Source organism: Medicago truncatula, chromosome 4 (assembly GCF_003473485.1).
Source record: "Medicago truncatula cultivar Jemalong A17 chromosome 4, MtrunA17r5.0-ANR, whole genome shotgun sequence".
Lineage (NCBI taxonomy): Eukaryota > Viridiplantae > Streptophyta > Magnoliopsida > Fabales > Fabaceae > Medicago > Medicago truncatula.
Genome location: NC_053045.1, coordinates 38,979,078 through 39,001,768, shown reverse-complemented (window position 1 = coordinate 39,001,768; position 22,691 = coordinate 38,979,078). Strand labels below are relative to the sequence as shown.

Here is a 22,691-nt window from a genome sequence, read left to right as displayed (position 1 = left end):
AAACTTTTTCGTTATTATCGAACTAAAGCTCTATTTAGATGTAAAATCGGTCAACATCGAATCGTCAAGAAATAAAGGAGTTTCATTTCCATTTATTATTACAGGGGGCAACTATACCCAGAGCACAAGGTCCTCAGCATCAAATGATCATTATCATTATATTTTCAATGGTTCTGCTATCAAGCATTTGTTAATGATTTTGTGATGTTCTTCATTCTTGATATTAGCCTAATTGGCATTTAACTTCAATCTATAAAGATAATAGATGGTTAAGAAAAATTCATTTTTTTTATAGCTTAATTGGTATTTTAGCATAAAAGTTTAAAATGATAAATTCAGAGAACAATATGCTTTCGTCATCTTCACCCCCTTCTAACAGCCACAGTGATGGTGAAGGTGGTTCATGGAGTGTTAAAGCTTAAAGCTGTAGATGACAAGTACTCAGCAAATCAAGTAATAATAAGTTACAAATTTCAAACTTAAGATTCCAAGTCCATTGGTGTTCAACCATTACTTGGGTCCCCTGCAAACCAGGCCAATGAACCAAGATAAACACAGCACTCACTTTCTCTATGAAGCAATCGTACCTTGAAAATCACTTGAAAGGAGGGTTCATACTGTTAATGCAATTTCGCTTATTCGAACAACAGGTGAAAATCACGGCTCAGAGTCATTTATATGTTTTACATATACACACTTAGCGAGCAAAGACAAACATGATAACACCTCAAGAGTGACATGCAAACCCAGCGCACAATCATGAAATTAGGTCTTCATTTCTTGCCACGCAGTTTAGCTCCAAGTGCTCTCTCCAACTTGCTAATTATCTGCTGGTTTGGAATGGCTTTCCCTGACTCATACTCTTGGATCACTTGAGGCTTCTCATTGATGATCTGCAGGTAACCATGTTTGTTATCGATAACATGTAACTACTAATAAAGAACATAAAGAGACTGATGTTGGGGGGAGAGAATACTTGAGCAAGCTGAGACTGAGTAAGCTTTTTGTCCATCCTAGCTTGCATTATAGCCTTCTTGAGTTCAGTTGGTACACGATCATCTGCATACAAAATTCCAGTCATGTGATTGTCAACAGATGTGCAGAAAAAATGCACCAGATGCTTTAATTTTGGTATAAAAAAATATAATGGTGGACATAATTCGTCTATCTATTAAGCAGATATGCTATTACATTACATGAATCCAAATTCCAAAGCATGCTGCGTGCACAATCAGTAAGAGAACAAATAAAGTAACTGAACAATCAGGTTCAACAATGTTTTATGCTAATGAAGCCAAGGGAAATTTTTTTATCTTAACCTAGAAGTAATGATTCTGAGACCCAGACAGTTCAACATCTCATCAAGCATGAGTTAAGGATAATAACCCAACACATAAATTATGGAGAATATCAAGTGACAACAAAGATGTGAAAGGAACTAATGTTAACCATTCAAAATTACAAGGACAATCAAAACTCGATTTAAGTAAAATCAATCTTTACTATCCATAATTACACGCAGGGAGAGAGATCAGATAATGAGGCACAAATGAATTTCAAATTATATAATCTGATGGGGTTTATAATAGAAATTGTATTGAATTCTACACACAGTTCACAATGCATAAATCCGCTAGATGGACTTCCAATACAAAGCCTTAGAGCCAAGTCTTTCCTTTGAGAAAACAATTCTCGAGGTTGCAGAAAAGAGAAATTGGGAGTGCAGATACCATTCAAATCCACCCTACAACTGCCCCACAGACAATTAAGTAAATGCTAAACAGTGGCTACATAACTGTGATAACATATAGCTATTATAATTCTGCCCTGTTATTTTCTTATTTCTCCTTGAGTGTACAAGCCATATATTAGTCCTATTTTCTGCATGATCCGGAACTAGACCGACATTATGATTTCAAAATCTAAAACAATAATTCAACTTAGAAGCTGCATAAGAAGCAGAAATAACTTTGCAGAAAGAAAAAAAAAATGGTTCTTCGTGATTGAGTTTGAACCATATCATAATTCATGAAGTCCGTCGATACTTACTAGAGGACATTGGACCAAGATTACACTCCCACAAGCTATGCAAACATTTTTTGAGTTGTGCTTGGACTAAAAATCAACATGGACTTCTACAACTTAAATTTGAGTGGTAAAATGAAACAACAACAATAACTAAGCTTTATTGCACTAAGTGGGGTCAGCTGCAAGGATCAAATTATGCAATAGTGTTCTATCACAAACCATATTTGGATCCAACTCATTAATCTCTAAATCTTTCCTAATAGTTTCTCTTTTAGTTTATCTGGGTCTTCCTCTTTCTCTAAGTCAACATGGAGTTATACAACATAAATTTGAGCGGTAAAATCAAACAAGAAACGAAAATAGTACCAAAACATCATGAGTTCAAAAAGTATAGCAGCAACACTTCTAGACACATGACTTCAAATACTCCAAAAGTTAGCAGTGCTTAAAGCTCAATACATGTTCTTCAATTCAACCTACACACTCTAGTATACAACTACGACTCAGTTCAGTTGCAAGAGTCGGTAGACAAAAACATAACTACCAAACCACATGTTCCACACAAAATTTTCTATATGAAAATACTTAAGCTGTAGGACAACACTGTCTAGATAACTCCCCTCATCATTCTCCCCATATAACTACTCATTCAAAAATCGACACCGAGGTTCTATTCTATCAATGGTTAAAAAAAAAAAAAAAAACAAATAAACAACAAATTAGTGTATCAATCTATCAATATGTGCAAGCAATACTCACGAGCTAGATTCTCAGTATCCTCGTCCAGCCTCTTAGTGTTCAATGAAGTGCTGCTAGATGCAGCTTTGTTTGTTGCAGCATTATCTGTAAACACAACAATTCAACCAACAATCACCATCCAAAAAAAAAAAAAAAAACACACACACACACACACAACCATAGTCAATATATTGAAATTAAACTATTGTTTTAAGTACCCTAATACTAAATAATCATCAAAACCAATCTTATTTTCATCTAAAAATTTAAAAGATTAATTTTCAAATTAAATAAATCTGCTTCAACAAAACAAAATCATCATAGCCAATATAACAATCACAATACGTTCAGATCCAAGAGTCAAAAAAACATTAATTAATTAGTTTTAGGGATTAGGAGCGAACGTTTCTTGACGGTGTCGATATCGGCGCCGGCACGGCGAGCGGCGTTGACGGCTTTCTCATCTTTCTTGGCGGCGGCGTTGGGTGCTTTCTTGCGGATAACGACTGGTTCCCAATCTTGAGAAATATGGCCTAGACCTGACATGTTTATCTCTTTGGTTATGTGTGTTTTCTGTGTCTGTATAGGGTTTGTAGCTCAATGAAGGTGTAAATGGAAAATGAATGACGAAAAAGATAATCGTATGCGATTCATATTGAAATTTTATTTACATTATTTTTTTTTGTTTTTTTTCTTTTATAGGTATGTATTTATTTACAAATTAAATGAATTGCTAAATTAAAATATGTAAGATATTGTTCCAAAAAAAAAAAAAAAAATCTCTTGACCCTGAACAAATTCTCCATAGAGGTTTTAATGTTGTTGTATGTCCAAAACTCGAATCAAACTCTTAATTTTGATTAAGCTAAAAGAGACTTTATTATTTTTTCTAAGCACTGTGAGCCAAAGCATTTTAGATTGTAAGAGGTTTCTTCTTGTTTAAGCTTTTTTTTTTTTTTTTTTTTTTTTTTTATCCTTGTGAGCATAACTCAATTAGTATGGACAATGTATAATATATGCAATGTCCGGGGTTCGAACTCCGACCACCATAAAAAAAACTATTTTTAGAATGAGTTTTGTCACATATTGTGACTAAAAATTTACTTTTTAAAGGTGAATAAATAAGATGTTAGAGCTCGAACTCATGCATATATTATGCAACGCCTCTACCAACTGAGTTGAGTTTATGGAAACTAGATAAATTACACTTGTAACAAAGATATACATTTACCTTTATCGAAAATCGTTGGCGAAGCTCGAAGTCCACAATTTATCTATTTACTCACTTGATTGAATTAACTATATGCTTAAACAATATAAATTGTCCTCGTGAGCTTAACTCATTTGGTAGAAACAATGTATAATATATGCAAGGTCTGGGGTTTAAACCCTAGCCACCATCAAAAAACGATATAAATTATGTGTCATGTGGACACACATGAAGTGAGTGTTTGTGATCATTGCTGTTTTCTTTTTCCTTTGCTTTTACAATAAAATATTTATCTCATACACACTCTCGTATATCAATTTAAGATGAAAACAATTAAGATGTCTTTATTGTCATAGCGTGTGTTTGACTATACGATGGAGAGAATTTATTTTGATAGAATTTATTATTTATAATTAATTTTAGTTAAAAGTAATTTTAACTAAAGTGATTTGTTTTTAGTTATAATGTAAAAATGAGTTGGAATATAAATATACATGTGAATGCCCTTTAAAGCCGGTACTTGAGTTAAATATAGTAAAATTTTGTAATACTTTGGTCGATAAAACTATATTTACTTAAAAGGATAAAGTTTTAGTGTATTTTCTTCTTGGTTCTTTTACCTATGATTTTTTTTTTAAAAAAAAAACTTACCTATGATTCTTAATTTCACTATTTCTTCAAATATATAATTTTTTTAGTTTGTTATAAATAAATAAAAAATCATTTTTTTTAAAGAAAAAAATAAAATAAAATCTGGAATCATAAATTATGAACTATATTCCTTTTTTATATGACAAAGCTCTTTGGTGTACTAGGCCAATGACAGACTATATAAATAATGTGACCTATAATCACTTTGGAATCATAATAAAACTAAGTAATTTAAAGCGATCATACATATTCAGTAAACTATTTTTTTCATTAACACTCTGATTCTTAGATAAATGAACTATAAAAATCTGGAGTTCAACAAAAAAAATTTAAATTTGACTAAAAATGATTTCATATAGTAATCAAAGTAAGATACTCTTAAATAATTCGTATTTTGAAGAAACTTACTAACCACTTAAATTCATTAACCATTTGAATTATTTGTATATATCTTTTCTAATCTAAACATTTTTAGAGTCATTCCAACTTGTGCCTTAAGAAACTAAAAATGAAATTAAAATATAAATTTTATTTTATAAAGATAAGATTTTAAATTTCTAAAACATTAATATGCATAATTTCCAATAAAATATTTTTATATTTAATTTCTTACTTATATACCTTAAAACACATGTCATTTCTCATATTTTCATAATGAGGTAGACCTTGTAATAATCACACTGTATAACGAAGAGCTATACAAACCGCCATAGCGAGGAGTGAGCAAGAGTGCAGAGACTAGGTAACAAAGTTTCATTCTCCCGTTGGTTCATCTATAATATAATCAAATTTTTCATAAAATTAAAAGTGGACAATAAGATCCAAAACTAATTATAAATAATGTTTGGGAGTTATAAAAAGACAAAATTATCTTTGAACTACCCTTTAGCATTAAAACAAAACAAAATACATTCTCGAATAATAATAATTTGAAGATTACAATATCTCAAGAAAATGAAATTTACCCAATAACATTTGTATTTATCTTCACCAAGTCAAAAAATCAACGATGTCAAATTTTAACAGCGGTGAAAAAGCACCTGTCGGGTAACCTTGTGCTCAAAACGTCCCTATAATCCATAGAAAAGCTGAAAAAACAAAACAAGTTACAATTTTTTTAAATAATTTTTTATTTAAAAAAACAGTGATGACGTGTCTAAGATCTTTTGTTGGACTATTTTGTTTTCAACAATGTTCTTGTTCCTACTTCTTCACTTGCTCTTTATATGCACACTCTTCAGTTTCTTCAACCCATTATTCTTCTTCAACTACACCATCGTGATTTAGATTATTCTCTTCCTTCAATCACGAGTCTCTCTTTCAGGTGCCATGCTATGCATGTTCCACACACTTTTTTTTGCTTCCATTTTTGGTCATTTCTATTTTAATCTCGTTGTCCCATTTGAAGTTTTGATTCAAAAACTAGTATTTGTTAAAGAGTTCCACTGCGGATCGAATGAGAGACGGTTTGACAACTAGTTTATAAGTGGGGGCAATCCTCACAAGTCGGTTTTGTGGAGTTGTGTTAGGCCAACCACAATTTCTAAGAGTTTCCACACTTTTTAGCTTATCCCTTTTGTTGGGTCAGCTTCTATTTTTGTTCATTGTTCTGTGAACACTGAACACTTATCTGGTTTAATTGACAAAGCTTGTGCTATTTTTGAGATAAATGAAAAAAAACGAGTGTGTTTAGCTCATGAAATGTTGCATTATATTCTTGAATGAGTTTGTTTTGTTTAGTGGAAATGATTGAAGAATGAATAGATTTGGAGTCTATTTGAATTGACTCATTTCAATTTATCTATTGACATAAGCATATCATATGATTGAGAGAACTCACTCAAACAACTTATGACATGTTCATACCATATGATTAAGCGTTTATCAGATACATGTTCATGTATACGTTATTTCTACAATAATAGATAAAATAAAGTCAAATTGTTTTCATATAAGTTATAAGCCATTTTTATAAGCTCTAATAGAGAACTTATAGAAATAAGTTGAAAACAACTTATGAACAAGATTATTTTTTTCACTGAGTGCGTATAGTATATAGTGACCATAGAGAAAAATGCAATTGATCATAATGCTGTTTAATGAGTAATTGGCGTCCCAAATGAGTTTATATATCGATAGTTAGTCCTTGCACTTTGCTATTTCTGGTTATGTTATTGATTTTTGTTGTTCCATAGGTCCATGACTAAATTAGATTACAACATGCAGATTCATTACCGTTGGTTGGATTCCGAGGCTAAAATATCAAGTGTCCATTGCAAATTTGTAATCGATAAGCGACTCACAAGGTGTTATCATCTTGTTGACCAAATATAAGGATTTGGTCTGAGTAGACAAGTTAATCCCAAGTTTACAACATGCCATATTGTGTACAGAGGCTTTATAGGCTGTGCAAAGCATCCTTTTCACCTGATGGACCTGTGTCAGAAGAAGTGGTCAAAAAAGTTCGGGAGAAGTTAGGTATGATTCTTATTTACCATTATAAGTTCATATATTTATTGTCAACTTCAACTTCACAGTATGTGTGGTGCACTGGTGCCTAAAGATGAATGAAAATTGTGACTGCATACGAGTTTCATGATTTTCTATGTTAGATGAATTTTGATATCATGACTCAATAGTTTTTATGCCCAACTGATAATTTCTTAATAACCCAATTTAATGTTTTGTATAGATAGAATCAAACCATCGGATGTAGGTCTAGAACAAGAGGCACAAGTGGTTCGAAATATGTCTCGCACAGTGCTTGAACAAAACGGGAGCCATCATTCTTTGCCAGCTATCAAATACTTGCATTTACATGAATGTGACTCCTTCTCTGTAAGTGAAATCTCGAAACTGTAGATCATTTTGAATCTGCAATTTTTAATTAATTGGGCCCTAGATTGGCTTCAAAAGCTGAAGTTTGATTTATAATTTTTTAATTCATTATTTTCAGATAGGGATTTTTTGCATGCCCCCGTCGTCTATCATTCCTCTCCATAATCATCCCAGCATGACAGTGTTGAGCAAGCTCATATATGGTTCGTTATATGTTAGATCCTATGATTGGATTGATGTACCTGGCTTCACCTATTCATCTGGAGGTCTGTTTTCTATGGCTTTTTATATTTTAATGTTGCTAAATCCAATATTTATTGAATTGTTTGAGGAATTCCTCATCATAATCAATTTTATATATACAAGATTTTCCAATTTAGTATTAAAAATAGAAACTACATAAATAAGAGAACTAAGCAAACTAGTGATATGACAACTCTAAAAATGGATTGTATACAACATTAAATAGATTATGACCCGTTTGCTACATATTAAAAAAAAAAAAAGATTTTGACATTCAATAGTTTTTGAGATTAAATAGGAGATACTTTCCAACAATTCCTCAAGTTGGTGCATACAAATCACATGTATGCATCAATCTTCCTACAAATTAACTAAACTATTTGCAAGCTGATCGTTAATCGCCAGAGTTGGCATACTCGATAGTAATTTCCTCAAAGAAAACTTTTTCACTTGTGAAGTGAAAACCAATTTCTATATGCTAGTTACTTCCATGAAAGTTAGGTTTGATACAATGTGAAGAGCGTTTCATGAAGTACAATTTCATCTTATTGATACTGCCAGATTTCAACTTACGAAATAACCATTTAACCTTATAAGTTCACAAGTAACCAATTCCATAGCTCGTTTTTTTGTCCTATACTAGATCGAGAACCATATTTTGCTTCTTACTTTTTCAGGTTACAAGGTTTCCTTACAATACCCAAAGTAGATCACCTATAGATAGGCAAATAAACCTAATCTGCTTCTGATTATTCCACAATATCATTGTTTCCTTTGCATTCATCCAAATACCCTTACGAGATCATTCTCAATAGATCGTAAAATTTGATCCAACGATCAACACAAGGAGATTGCATGAAATTTACTAATCACGCTAGTTTTGAAGGAAATATATGTTTTTGTTGCTAATCGGTAATGAATAATAATTTTAATTCATTCTCATGGAACCACATTTTTCGTTAATCTGTGATTAATAGCTAGACCTGCAAAGCTTGTAAAAGACACAGAGATGACAGCACCAAGTCCAACAACAATTCTTTATCCAACAAATGGCGGAAACATCCATTGTTTACGAGCCATAACACCTTGTGCAGTCTTTGACATATTATCTCCGCCTTACTCTTCAGAGGATGGAAGACACTGCACTTACTTCCGCCAATCACAAAGGAAAGATCTTCCAGGTAATTAATCTCATTTAATTTTCTTGTCGCGTCTTCTTATTGAACGGTGTGGAACATTATTTGTACTATATTGTCCGTGCTTATTTTGCTTGCAGTTAATCTTGAGTTGGATGGAGTTACAGTTTCGGAAGTGACATGGCTGGAAGAGTTTCAACCTCCTGACGACTTTGTGATCCGGAGAGGATTGTACAGGGGTCCGGTAATTAGAACTTGAAAATCTTTATTGTTTGTTGTATTTTACACCATAAAAGAAATTTCCTTCATATCTTTTTGGTTGCAACAAAAGGAACAGTGATATGTGAAGTAATAATACTATTCTTTGTCTAAGTCAGTTTGACATTTGGGTTTGTACATAATAATGTATACAGTAAATGTAACTTGTTTGCAGACACAGCTTAATCTGCTAGAATAGTTGCCTAAGTTTAAAATAAAACTTGTGATTGTGAGTACCTCCATCAAATTGTACATTGAAGAATAAGAAAAAAGGGTATTATTGTGACTTGAAAGCTATCTTAAACTTTTCAATTCTCAAAAACCCTTTGTATTGGAAAGTTTCAAAGTTTGATGTCCCTGTTGCATTCAAAATGATAAAAATCGTACTAAAATATATCAATACAATTTAGGTTGGTTGGGGGTGGCTAGTACCCCAATCTTTATAAAGCTAAGAATAAGATCAATATAAATATATAAATTTGGTTAAGATGATAACATTCAGCTCACTTTCATAAGGATCAGGCCTCAAATTTTGCTGCAGGACTTTGTTGGTGGGTAACATGTAAGTACCAGCACACTATATATGAATCTAGAGACGTTCTCCGATCTTGGCGAGTTCCCGAGATTCAAATCGTATAAACTTTAAGGATCAGGGAACATCTCTGGACTTAGAGAGCACGTTGGCATATGCACATGTTATCCATTACGAAGTCCTCACATCGGGAACAAGATTCAAACACAGATCCGTATGGAATTTGAAGCAAATTCTTATCAACTTGACCAACTTTATATATTGATTTTATTCTTAGCTTTATAAAGATTAGGGATTCAGCCACCTTAAGATTATGTTTGGGAGTTTAGGAGGGGAGGACTTTGTGAAAAGGAGGAGACAGAAATTATAGTCCCGCAAACTTGAATGAGAGTTAATTTTTCAGGTGTCTTTTTAATATGAGAAGTGTTATATAAAGCGAACTTCTCTATCCCTAAAGCCTCGCGAAGCATGTTTTCACTTTTAAATAAAATGACAAAACCGTTTTTTTTATTCTAATATTGGATTGGCTGGAAAAAACGGTGGGCATGGTGTATGTCGTGAAGGCTTCATGAGAATTTTTACTCGCGGATATTTATCATTACTCTTTTAATATTGGTAGATGTATTTAAAAAAGTATAACAATCGATGATTGTATGGGTGGTCTTGATGTTTTTTGGTTTTTCTTTCTTGTGGATGCGAGGGAGTACAAATGAGTGTATATTTGTAAAAAAACAAAAGAGTGGGGTATATAGTTTGTGCGGATATAATACCAGTAAGAGTTTTAATAAATATATAGTTGAGACTTGAGATGCACAACTTAGCTTATAAGTAAGGATTAAGGAATAATATCCCTTGGAAAATTGCACATCCTAAAAATCATACAAAACTACAAGTTTCCATTGGGGAAGCAAACAGAATTATACACCCGACAGCATCAATATCTAGGTTACGTTGTGCCTGTTGTTCTACAGTATCTTTATGCTCATCAAACTATTATAAAACCAATCTAAAGCTTGCTACCCAAATTCCCAATTTTGATAAAAGGTTGAAATATCTCTGGATGGGATATGCGTCATAAGTAAGCAATCTTTCTTGTGAGAGCTTATAGAAAATGTTTATGTCATATCCATAAGTTGTTTTCAGCTTCCAACTTATTTTCGAAAGCTCTCCATGTTAGTTCATCAAAACAACTGTTAACTTATATGAAAACAGTTTAACATTATTTAATCTTTTATTGTTTAAATCACTTTATACATAAGCACTAATATATGAAGCGTCTATGCTTCAAACACTTAATTAAGTTTTTTTTTTTTTTTTTATCCAAACAAGAGCTTATTGACGCTCGTGCTTATGCATATTTCAAGCCAAATAAATTCATTAATTACCAAGACACTCTGCCATATACCACCACATATGTTTGAATCTGCCATATACTGCATATATTTGAATACACTTTTGCCTTTTAAACTAGAGTTGAGACTTGAGAGTACTGTATAATCTCTGGAAGATTTAAGATGCAAATTGGGTTGGAATTTATTTGCCTCAGAACAAAAGTTTTCTGTGAGGAAAAAAGAATGTTATCTTGTCTTACACATGTGCTTTTTGTTTAGGTTTACTTATGTGATGATGGTTTGACATTACCAATAATCTTTTTCAAAATTCCATACACCAATATATAGTGATTGAAAAGATTGTTGAAGAGATAATAAATAGATTGGGTTACCGGTTTTCAAGTCTTCCAAAAGATTTAGTTGGGATTGATTCTCTTATAGAAGAATTAGAAAAAGTGTTTACTTTTGGAATCAACTGATATTATACAGGTTGTAGGAATTTATGGAATGGGAGGAATAGGAAAGACGACTCTAGCTACTGCTCTTTATGACAGAATCTCTCATCAATTTGATGCATGCTGCTTCATCGATGATATAAGCAAAGTTTATAGAAATGAAGGTCGATTGGTGCTCAAAAGCAAGCACTACATCAAACTCTTAGCAAACAGCACCTTCAGATATGCAATCTTTACAACAAAAACTAATTTGATACGACTCAAGCTAGGTCATATAAGAGCCCTTCTAGTTCTTGATAATGTTGATCAAGTTGAACAGCAGGAGAAATTAGCTGTGAGTAGTGAATGTTTAGGTGCTGGGAGTAGAATTGTTATAACTTCTAGAGATGTTCATATCTTGAAAGAGTACGAAGTTGATGAAATCGTCAATTAATTTTGTCAAAAAGCTTTCCAAGGTGGTAAAATTAAAAGTAACTATGAGGAGTTGACATGTCATATTAAATTATGTTGATGGCCTACCACCGGCAATTAAAGTATTGGGCTCATTTTGTGTGGTCGAAATATCTCTGAATGGACAAGTGCATTGGCTAGATTGAGAGAAAATCCAAATAAAGATATTATGGATGTGCTGCGATTAAGTTTTGAAGGACTAGAGGAATCGGAAAATGTGATATTTCTTGATATTGTTTGTTTATTTAACGGGCATCACGAGCAATTTGTTAACAATGTTCTTAATTGTTGTGGACTCCACCCTGTTATTGGATTAAAAGTTCTCATTCAGAAATCACTTGTTAGCATTTCTGACAAAAAAAAGAACGTTGAAGCCATAGTTTTGAAGAAGCAATATCCAAGCGAAATAGAAACATTGGCGACAGAAACATTGTCAAATATGGATCATCTTAGATTACTTATGTTCAACATGTATGTGTATTTTTCAGGAACCTTGAGTCATCTTTGAAATGAATTGAGATATGTTGAGTGGACTGAATATCCTTTCATGTATTTGCCTACAAGTTTTCACCCCAATCAACTATATATTTTTCGTCCTTACAAAATTGGGACCTTATAAGCTTACTTATTTCTTACTTTGTTTTATTTGTCGATGGATGTAGTTTTAATTTTTTATTTTTTTTTAAAACTCAGTATCCGATGCAAGGACTGACTAAAGGAAATTAAATGCTGCTGCCCTAGATCAATCTAAGGGGGCCAATCCCACCGCCCACTTGCGAGGGGGGGGGGGGGGCTATTCTAAGCTCTGTATGGCAAAAAGGAAATTAAATGTTGCTACCCAGGATCGAACTGGAGACCTTCAGTGTGTAAGACTGACGTGATAACCACTACACCACAGCAACTGTTTGCATGTGTAGTTTTAATTTTTATTAAAACTAATTTACTACTCATAAATTAATTTTACGACTCTTAAATTTTTGAATTAGATATAAAAAGTACATTTACTAGTATTTATAATGTTTTTAAATGTTTGTGAAAATCTAATAAGCATACCCAACAACATATTTGGTCTCACCTCTCTTAAATATCTAAATCTTTCCGGGTGTTCCAAAGTGTTTAACAATCCAATGCAATTGAAGAACCTCAATTCAAGTGAAAGTTCATCACATTCTCCATTAACAATTTACTCGATCTTGAAATGGACCGGTTCACATTCCTGGTATCATAAATCACAGAAAGATTTAAGTAGCTTTTCTCAATCAACAATTTACTTCATCTTGAAATAGACCTATCTCCTATTATGGATGACATTAATTTTATTAGTCTTGCTTGCTGTGTAGTATTTTCTGTGACATTTGGTGATTCAACAATGACAACAAGTGATTGGCCTTTCATGGGGCTAAGCTTTGAATGTGGCAATACTTTTACCGATGGGCTTTTACTCTTTGTCCAGTAAATTTTTATAGAAATCTTATTACAGTCGAATCAAACCACATGTGGCTCATCTATATCCCTTGGGAAACATTATTTGATTTTCTGAGCCTTACGAGCACAGCAATCAGCGATGTTGATTATATCACAATGAAAATTGTCCCTGTGGACGGAAAAGGTTTGCATGTGGAGGTGGAGAAATGTGGATATCGTTGTGTATTTAAACAGGATCTACAACAGTTTCACTCAACAATGATGCACCACAGGAATTCGTTTGCTAGGAAGCCACATCCACAATGATTCATCTGATTAAATAGATCATAAGCTGTAGCAACTGCATTTCAGCTGGACTTCCATTCAACTTTGAAACTACAGCAAGGTTTGCATTTGGTGGTACTGGTGGTCAACAATGGTTGGAATCACTAAATAAAACTCATTTGGACACTCACACATAGATGATAAATTTAGGGTTAATATATGTTTACCTCCTGTAATATTAAGAATATTTTGGTTTATCCCTGCCATATCATTGATTTTGTACTATTTTGTACTGTCAAAATTTATGAAGGTCCAACACCAAAGAATATTCAAATTACAGGGTTGGAATCTTTTACTTTTATAAGGTAAATCAGAAACCGCTAGGTAAACATATATTAACCCTAAAATTTAAAAGTGAAGTGATATTAAACGACGTGACTAAATTATTTCTCTTCTAAATTTTACCACTTATGCATGTGTATGTGCCTAAATACTTTTGATTTGGGGTTGTGTCCAACTAAGTATATAGAGTAGACAAAGAAAAGAAATGATAGAAGTTATTTTTGTGTGTTAACTACAACCAATAATATGAGAAAACATAGCTCCAATCAAATGCACAAATAAGGGCAGCACAGGAAAAAAGATGAAATAATATTATAATATAAAGAAGATAAAAATTGGAAGCATCTGGCTCTTCTTATGACGAAAATGAAGCACCGATAATAAGAAGTGAATTAAATAAAAATTAAACATTTAAGTAAACTGTCTTGTAAAAACTTTAAGGGGTAAGAAGATAAGATAATAGCCCCAAGTTATATTACATCATGCTTAAGGGGCGAGTACTCCTTTTACTGTATTCACAGAAAATTTTCATTGTGGTATATTCTTAATCCAACTAAAACAAATTACTATTGTTTAAAAAAAGAATAACTAGAACAAATTACTCAATATTTGTCGTATTAATTAGTGTCTTTTTAGGTAAATGCCAAGAACACAAGTTAGTATATCAAAAATAAAAAAATTATATTAGAAATTATGCATTCTATTTTTCAAAAAGTAAAAAAGGAGAAAGATTTTATCTCTTTTTGTCCAATTTATTTTGCTTTGTAAAATGAGTGGGGTATAAGAATTGCTTTGTCCTTATATGACAATATATAAGAATTTTAATAATATATAGTTGAGACTTGAGACTTGAGAAGCACCACTGATAATTTCATAGGAACTCAGCATTCATAATCAATTTAGCATATTCAGATGGCTAGCAGCAGCAACTCCTCTTCTTCAGCTCTTATGGCATTGCCAAGGAGGAAGAATTATTATGATGTGTTTGTCACCTTTAGAGGCGAAGATACTCGCTTCAACTTCATTGATCATCTTTTTGCTGCCCTTCAAAGAAAAGGCATTTTTGCATTTAGAGACGACACTAATCTTCAAAAAGGTGAATCCATACCACCCGAGCTCATTCGTGCAATTGAAGGGTCTCAGGTTTTCATTGCGGTCCTCTCCAAAAACTATGCTTCCTCAACTTGGTGCTTGCGAGAATTGGTACACATCCTTGACTGCAGTCAAGTTTCTGGAAGACGTGTTCTTCCTGTTTTTTATGATGTTGATCCTTCTGAGGTGAGACATCAAAAAGGAATTTACGGTGAAGCCTTTTCCAAACATGAACAAACATTCCAACATGAATCTCATGTGGTACAAAGTTGGAGGGAAGCTCTGACACAAGTGGGGAATATCTCTGGCTGGGATCTTCGTGATAAGTAAGCAATATTCTATTAATTGATTGTTTTACTTTTACATAAGCAGATTTTAAGGCTTTGACAATTAAATTTAACCATGTATAGTTAAGCAGATTTCACTTTCCCTCTTTAAACTATGGTTAAGCAAGACAGTTCTCTACAAGGATGAACAAAATTATGTTATCTTCGCAATTTTTTTGAAGAAAAATTAGATGTTATCTTTGTATGTTCACATGCTTTTTGTTTTAATTTTCTTAAGTAATGATTCAGTGTTATTGGTTGATTTCTTTTAAACTTTTAGGCCTCAATATGCTGAGATTAAAAAGATTGTTGAAGAGATATTGAATATATTGGGTCACAACTTTTCATCTCTTCCAAAAGAACTAGTTGGTATGAATCCTCATATAGAAAAAGTAGTAAATCTATTACTTTTGGACTCGGTTGATGATGTTCGGGTTGTAGGAATTTGTGGGATGGGTGGAATAGGGAAGACAACTCTGACTACTGCTTTATATGGTCAAATCTCTCATCAATTTGATGCACGTTGTTTTATTGATGATCTAAGCAAAATATATAGACATGATGGTCAAGTTGGTGCACAAAAGCAAATTCTACACCAAACTTTTGGCAAGGAACACTTTCAGATATGCAATCTCTTTGACACGGATGATTTGATACGACGTAGGTTACGTCGGCTACGAGCACTTATCATTCTCGATAATGTTGATAAAGTTGAACAGCTCGATAAGTTAGCTTTAAATCGTGAATATTTAGGTGCAGGGAGTAGAATCATTATAATTTCTAGAGATGAGCATATCTTGAATGAGTATGGAGTTGATGAAGTTTACAAAGTTCCACTCTTGAATGAGACCAACTCTCTTCAATTATTTTGTCAAAAAGCTTTCAAACTTGAGCATGTTATGAGTGGTTATGATAAAATGGCACTTGACACACTATCTTATGCCAATGGCCTACCACTAGCTATTAAAGTATTGGGCTCATTTTTGTTTGGTCGAGATATCTCTGAATGGAGAAGTAAATTGGCTAGATTGAGAGAATGTCCAATCAAAGATATTATGGATGTGTTGCGATTAAGTTTTGAAGGGCTAGAGAATATGGAAAAAGATATATTTCTTGATATTGCTTGTTTTTTCAAAGGGTACAACAAGGAATGTGTTACAAATATTCTAAATTGTCGTGGGTTTCATGCTGATATCGGATTAAGAATTCTCATTGATAAATCCCTTATAAGCATTTCTTACGGAACTAATATTACAATGCATAGTTTGTTGGTAGAGTTGGGCCGGAAAATTGTTCAAGAAAATTCGACCAAAGACTTGAGAAAGTGGAGCAGGTTGTGGTCCCTCGAACATTTCAACAATGTAATGTTGGAGAATATGGTAAAGTAGTTGTTGGAAAACATAAAGCTTATTTCTATTTTTATTTTTATAAAAGTTATATATAATATATATTAAATTAATATATTCTCTTCCTTTTTTTGCTATATATTTCAGGAAAAGAATGTTGAAGCCGTAGTTATTTGTCATCCAAGACAAATAAAAACATTGGTGGCGGAAACATTGTCAAGTATGAGTCATCTTAGATTACTTATATTTGACAGGGGTGTGTATATTTCAGGAAGCCTGAATTATCTTTCAAATGAATTGAGATATTTTAAGTGGACATGCTATCCTTTCATGTGTTTGCCAAAAAGTTTTCAGCCCAACCAGCTTGTTGAACTTTATTTGTGGCGTAGCAGCATCCAACAACTATGGGAAGGCAAGAAGGTACTATAAATTATGTACTTAATTTCTCCCTCACTTAGAAAATAAATCAAATGATTTTCTTCCATTTTTTTGCATCACAGTATCTCACTTAGAAAATAATTACAAGGACTAAAAAGTAAAAAAATGGAATGTTTACAAGGAATAAAAGCATTTAAACAATAGTAAATAACGTTTCCATTTTTGTTGGTATTTTTCATCACAGTATCTGCCCAATTTGAAAACTATGGATCTGATGTACTCCAAACACCTAATCAAGATGCCAAATTTTGGAGAGGTTCCAAATCTTGAGCGGCTGAATCTCGACGGATGTGTAAATCTTGTGCAAATAGATCCATCTATTGGTCTTCTGAGAAAGCTTGTATTCTTGAACTTGAAAAATTGCAAAAATCTAATAAGCATACCTAACAACATATTTGGTCTCACCTCTCTTAAATATCTAAATCTTTCCTGGTGTTCCAAAGTGTTTACCAATACAAGGCATTTGAATAAACTTGATTCGAGTGAAATTGTATTACATTCCCAGTCAACAACTTCCTCCTTGTATCATAATGCAGACAAAGGTTTAGTTAGTCGTTTGTTGTCATCCTTGCTTAGCTTTTCCTTTTTGTGGGAACTTGATATTAGTTTTTGTGGTCTGAGCCAAATGCCAGATGCAATTGGATGTATACCATGGCTAGGAAGATTAATTTTAATGGGAAACAATTTTGTGACTCTGCCTAGTTTCAGGGAGCTTTCTAATCTGGTATATTTAGACTTACAGCACTGCAAGCAATTGAAATTTTTGCCTGAGCTCCCTTTGCCTCACTCTTCACCTTCTGTTATCAAGTGGGATGAATATTGGAAGAAGTGGGGATTGTATATTTTCAACTGTCCTGAATTGGGGGAGAAGGATCAATATAGTAGCATGACTTTATTATGGTTGATACAATTTGTTCAGGCTAACCAAGAATCTCTTGCCTGCTTTCGTGGGACTATTGGTATCGTTATTCCTGGAAGTGAAATACCAAGCTGGTTGAACAACCAGTGCGTAGGTAAATCAACACGCATAGACTTATCTCCTACTTTGCATGACAGTAATTTCATTGGCCTTGCTTGTTGTGTCGTATTTTCTGTGACATTTGATGATCCAACTATGACAACAAAGGAATTCGGACCAGACATATCGCTAGTTTTTGATTGTCATACTGCTACACTTGAATTTATGTGTCCGGTAATTTTTTATGGAGATCTTATTACACTCGAATCAAACCACACATGGCTAATATATGTCCCTAGGGATTCTCTGAGCTATCAGAACAAAGCATTCAAAGATGTTGATCATATCACAATGACAGCTTGCCTTGAGGACGGAAACGGGTTGCATGTGGATGTGAAAACATGTGGGTATCGTTATGTATTCAAACAGGATCTAAAACAGTTTAACTCAACAGTGATGCACCACAGAAATCCGTTTGCACAGAAGCGCAAGTTTTTGGCAATTGAAGATTAGTTTCTACCACAACCATATCCATTATCCGCGATGATTCATCTGATTAAATAGATCATAAGCTGTAGCGATTTCATTTCAGCTGCACTTCCAATCAACTTTGAAATTACAACAAGGTTTGCATTAGGTGGTACTGGTCAACAATGGTTGGAATCAATAGGCAATCGGATCCTCAATTTGGAATCAGTCTGCAATTGTCCGAAATTCCATTTGTCGGTAACAAGGTGAGAAGAAAGAATTACTGTTAATTTTTCAAACAAAAAGAGCTAGCAATTTCGTCCCTAGAATACATACTGAATTGTGATATAATTTTTGTATTTATATTTTTCAATACTACATGGACCTTAAATTTATGAAACTTCTAGGTTACTTAATTACTTTTAACACTAAATTTTAATAACCAAATTGATATAGCTAACCATATTTACTTTCTGAACTAGTCAGCACTGCATAGGCTTGACTTTGAAGTCCTTTTTGGGATAAAATGCGACGATTATTTTGGGGAACTCTGCTAATTTAACCAACTTAATTTTTGCTTTAGCTTTCTTACACCAGCTGCAGCTACTTACACATAACAGCTATTCTCCTTATTTTACATATTCTTAGTTTGTTTAATCATAGATTTCTTATATTGACATATTATGAAGAATGCAATTTCTGATATTGGTCAAAAGATCTACCTTCGCTTACACAAAAATTGAAAATGAAGATAGAACTATGAGCTTGGACAGGTTATGCGTTCTACTTTGGAGAGGTTATATATTTTCAATGAACTATCTATTTTGATAATATCCGTTTTTTCCCACCTGTCCTGAATCCGCTTGTATTATGAACTTGACGGCGAGCTTTGGTCATACACACAGTTCAGTTTTACTAATTCAATACTAATAATCAGCTCAAATTAAATACTTATTATTCATTTTTGTGTAAATATGCTGTGCTTTTCTTCACTTTCCCTTTTGTAACTACTTTTTAATGGACAGAGCATCTTGTAAATCCATATCAGAGAGCTTAAATAAAATTAGTAACGTCCTTGTTTCAGCTCTTGAGTCACATAGGCACCTGTCTGATGCACTTCTTATCTACCGGGGAATCAAGAAAACATGACTGAATATGGGGCCAAAAGACGCTGTAAGTCTCACTGTAAGGTTTGCTATTATTGTTAATCTGTATATTTTTTTACTTTCAGCTTTATAACCTGTTACCGGACATTCTTGTTTCTATTGCTTTACATACTCTCATTCGTGCTCTATTCCTATTTGGTAATATTATAATGATGAGAAAGTATTCATTGAATTTTTTGAGGAATTCCTCATTACAATCAATTTTATATATACAAGACTAGTTATATGACAAAACTAGAAACAAATTGTATATAGCACTAAATTGATTATATTCTCCCTAAATAGGAGAGATACTTTCCAACAGTCGTCCTCAAGTTGGTGCATACAAGTCATATGTATGGATCAATCTTGTTACAAATGAAGTAAATCTGGAGTGCGTGAAGAATTTCATGAGAATATTTGCAAGCTTATCATTAATCACTAGAGTTGGCCTACTCAATAATCTTCTCTGAAGCCAACTAAGTAAGTTATTTCATGAAAAAAATAGGTTTGAGTTTGACACAATGTGAACAGCAATTTTGTTAAATACAATTTCATATATATCAAAATATTGCCAAGTGCAAACTCAAGAAATAAGCTCACAAATAACCATTTCCATATCCCTACGTTTTGTCCTAGATTAGATCGAGAACCATATTTTGCTTTAAATGTTTTCAGGTCACAAGGTTTCCTCACAATACCCCAAAATAGATCACATATATATATCAACAGGCGAACCAACCTAATATGCTTCCACAATTTCTTTATTTCTTTTGCCTTCTTCCAACGACCCTTGACCAGAGCATTCTTAATATTGAATCGTAAAATTTGATCCAGTGATCAACACATGGAGATTGCATGAAATTTACTAATCACATGAAGGAAATATATGGTTTTGATGTAACTAATAGGTAATTTGATTAATAATTCAAATTCATTTTCCTGAAACCAATTTTTTTTTGCTAATCTGTGATTAACAGGCAACAGTTAGACCTGCACAAAGTCCAACAGCAATTCTTTATCCTACAAGTGGAAGAAACATCAATTATCTTCAAGCCATAACACCTTGTGCAGTCTTTGACATTTTATCTCCACACCATAGTCTTCAGAGGATGGAAGAGCTGACTCCACTTCCGGCAATCACAAAGAAAAGAACTTCCAGGTAATTTATTTCATTTAATTTTCTTGTCATGTGTTCTTACCGAACCTTGTGAAATATTGTTCATAGTACTATTGCCCATGTTTGTTTTGCTTGCAGTAAATCTTGAGTTGGATTGAGTTACGGTTTTGGATGTGACTTGGCTAGAAGAATTTTCAACCTCCTGACGAATTTGTGATCCGGAGAGGATTGTACAGGGGTGCAGTTATTAGAACTTGAAAATATTTATTGCTTGTTGTATTTTACACCTATGGATTTGATTTAATCTCAAAAGGATCGATCATAAATAGTAATTTAGCTAATTCCTTTAGGAAGAAACGGGAATACAAAATAAAGATTAAACTACAATGGAGAAAAGTCATCGTGATAGTGAGTTAGAGAGTGAAAACAGTAGAATCTAATCAATTTATATTAGATTAAATATTAAATTTGAAGCACAAACCCGTAGAGTTCTCAGGTCAATTTTTTAATTCTTGTTTTATGTTACATCAGCAACACATTTGGGTTTTCTCAAAAGCTATGTACCTACGCGTTTTAGTGTTCTGTTTGGGGCTTAGCCCCTTTTTTCTACCAAAAGAATATATTACATCAGCAAATTTGAACAATTGAAAGCCCCTTTAGTGTTTATTTATTGTGTTACGTCATGCTATCTGATGGCTAAATTTAATATAGGGACCATTTTGATTGACATGTTAAATTTTCACAAACAAAATTGCTAATTCCGTGAAAGGTAGGTATAAAGTTGATGGGTATGTGGGTAAAATATTAAGGAAGAAATCATTCCACTTGTGTTATTCTTTCGTTACACTATATTAGATGGCCTATAACAATGTCTCCGTAAGCTTAGCTTAGTTGGTAAGGACAATCCATAATATATATAAGATCTGGAGTTCCAACCCCGAACACTACAAAAAAAAAAAAAAAAATGTCCTGCAGCAGTATGAGTATCATCCATAGCAGCACCAACAATATCTCCTCTTCTTCAGCTCTAATGAGATCGACAAGAGGAGGAACTACTATGACGTGTTTGTGAGCTTCAAAGGTAAAGACACTCGCTACAACTTCATTGATCATCTTTTTGCTTCCTTCCGAAGAAAAGGTATCATTGCATTCAAGGACGATGCAATGCTCAAGAAAGGTGAATCCATTGCACCATAGCTCCCTCATGCAATTGAAGCCTCTCAATTTTTATTGTGGTCTTGATGCAGCAAAATTTCTATGAAAAGTCTTAGCTATCTTGCTATGGATTTGTTGCGAAATTGCTATGATAAGTCTTAGTTATACTGCTATGGATTTGTTAGGAAATCACTTAGATAAGTCATACTTTTGTTTGCTACGGTAAATATATTTTGAATTACTTGTTTGCGGAATATTTGCTAGGATTTTTTTCTATAAGCTACGAGTTTACTGAGAATGATACCCCTAGCAAATTTGTATAGGTATTCCGTAGCAAACCTCTAGCTAACTTTGTTTGTTTGAAATTAACTGCGAATTAGCTATGAAACTAGTCTTAGCAAATCACTTATTTTCTTCTAGTGCACTAAGAGAATCTAAGATTTGCTAGCACTATTGTGCTAAGAAATGTAATGGTAGTAAATATTATAATAATTAGCTACCATCCGATAGAAATTAGTTTTATTTTGATTTTTTTATGATGAAATAAATTACTGTCAAAGATCATTTTTGGTTTAAATAATAAAAAATAAAACACACTCTCATCAGAAATACACAGCAAGCAACATACTATCGTGAAACTCGATCTCCATTTTCTCTTTCACGGTCGTCGTCGCTTGCAAAATCTCCTCCGTAGAGACGATCATCAGCGTTGCTTGCACCACCGATCTCCGTCGCTTCTCCG

At 33.1% G+C, this 22,691-nt stretch overlaps 4 protein-coding genes and 1 non-coding gene across 16 annotated transcripts; 3 read left to right on the top strand and 2 right to left on the bottom strand.

Annotated features, from left to right (window-relative positions):
- Window positions 1-334: 334 nt before the first annotated feature.
- LOC11437314 (multiprotein-bridging factor 1b) lies at window positions 335-3,419 on the bottom strand. Its single transcript, XM_003607551.4, has 4 exons — window positions 3,171-3,419; window positions 2,788-2,871; window positions 977-1,059; window positions 335-893 (listed from the first exon to the last, which is right to left on the bottom strand). The coding sequence occupies exons 1-4, from the start codon at window positions 3,310-3,312 to the stop codon at window positions 774-776; spliced, it is 429 nt and encodes a 142-aa protein (XP_003607599.1). The 5' UTR covers window positions 3,313-3,419; the 3' UTR covers window positions 335-773.
- Window positions 3,420-5,810: 2,391 nt separating this feature from the next.
- On the top strand, window positions 5,811-9,282 carry LOC25492924 (plant cysteine oxidase 4). Of its 2 annotated transcripts, none has more exons than XM_039832986.1 (6): window positions 5,811-5,951; window positions 6,854-7,105; window positions 7,320-7,465; window positions 7,584-7,731; window positions 8,686-8,889; window positions 9,012-9,282. In XM_039832986.1, the coding sequence occupies exons 2-6, from the start codon at window positions 7,003-7,005 to the stop codon at window positions 9,101-9,103; spliced, it is 693 nt and encodes a 230-aa protein (XP_039688920.1). In that variant the 5' UTR covers window positions 5,811-5,951; window positions 6,854-7,002; the 3' UTR covers window positions 9,104-9,282. The 2 variants fall into 2 exon arrangements, with proteins under 2 accessions (XP_039688920.1, XP_013456701.1); XM_013601247.3 differs by having other exon boundaries at window positions 8,985-9,282.
- A 2,190-nt stretch (window positions 9,283-11,472) lies between these two features.
- Window positions 11,473-11,853, top strand: LOC25492923 (disease resistance protein RRS1B). The gene has a single exon (XM_013601246.2). It carries the CDS (start codon window positions 11,473-11,475, stop codon window positions 11,851-11,853), a length of 381 nt encoding a protein of 126 aa, XP_013456700.1.
- Window positions 11,854-12,699: 846 nt separating this feature from the next.
- TRNAV-UAC (transfer RNA valine (anticodon UAC)) lies at window positions 12,700-12,772 on the bottom strand. Its single transcript has one exon. It is a non-coding gene; the product is annotated as a tRNA-Val (tRNA).
- Window positions 12,773-14,675: 1,903 nt separating this feature from the next.
- Window positions 14,676-22,324, top strand: LOC11411733 (disease resistance protein RUN1). 11 transcript variants are annotated; one of them, XM_024783070.2, is made up of 8 exons: window positions 14,676-15,319; window positions 15,600-16,698; window positions 16,813-17,085; window positions 17,288-18,795; window positions 19,555-19,702; window positions 19,981-20,157; window positions 20,655-20,836; window positions 20,933-22,324. In XM_024783070.2, the coding sequence occupies exons 1-4, from the start codon at window positions 14,814-14,816 to the stop codon at window positions 18,572-18,574; spliced, it is 3,165 nt and encodes a 1,054-aa protein (XP_024638838.1). In that variant the 5' UTR covers window positions 14,676-14,813; the 3' UTR covers window positions 18,575-18,795; window positions 19,555-19,702; window positions 19,981-20,157; window positions 20,655-20,836; window positions 20,933-22,324. The 11 variants fall into 11 exon arrangements, with proteins under 11 accessions (XP_024638838.1, XP_024638839.1, XP_024638832.1 ...); XM_024783071.2 differs by having other exon boundaries at window positions 19,555-19,719; XM_024783064.2 differs by having other exon boundaries at window positions 19,614-19,702; window positions 20,933-22,323.
- Window positions 22,325-22,691: the final 367 nt, after the last annotated feature.

Coding starts and splice junctions, on each gene's coding strand:
- LOC11437314 (XM_003607551.4), bottom strand. CDS start 3,312: ATGTCAGGTCTAGGCCATATTTCTCAAGATTGGGAACCAGTCGTTATC. Junction 1,060..2,787: donor GGATACTGAGAATCTAGCTC/GTGAGTATTGCT, acceptor TTTTGTATGCAG/ATGATCGTGTACCAACTGAA. Junction 894..976: donor CTCAGTCTCAGCTTGCTCAA/GTATTCTCTCCC, acceptor GGTTACCTGCAG/ATCATCAATGAGAAGCCTCA.
- LOC25492924 (XM_013601247.3), top strand. CDS start 7,003: ATGCCATATTGTGTACAGAGGCTTTATAGGCTGTGCAAAGCATCCTTT. Junction 7,732..8,685: donor CTTCACCTATTCATCTGGAG/GTCTGTTTTCTA, acceptor TGTGATTAATAG/CTAGACCTGCAAAGCTTGTA. Junction 8,890..8,984: donor ACAAAGGAAAGATCTTCCAG/GTAATTAATCTC, acceptor TTTTGCTTGCAG/TTAATCTTGAGTTGGATGGA.
- LOC11411733 (XM_024783070.2), top strand. CDS start 14,814: ATGGCTAGCAGCAGCAACTCCTCTTCTTCAGCTCTTATGGCATTGCCA. Junction 15,320..15,599: donor GGCTGGGATCTTCGTGATAA/GTAAGCAATATT, acceptor TTAAACTTTTAG/GCCTCAATATGCTGAGATTA. Junction 17,086..17,287: donor AACTATGGGAAGGCAAGAAG/GTACTATAAATT, acceptor TTTTCATCACAG/TATCTGCCCAATTTGAAAAC.
- LOC25492923 (XM_013601246.2), top strand. CDS start 11,473: ATGGGAGGAATAGGAAAGACGACTCTAGCTACTGCTCTTTATGACAGA.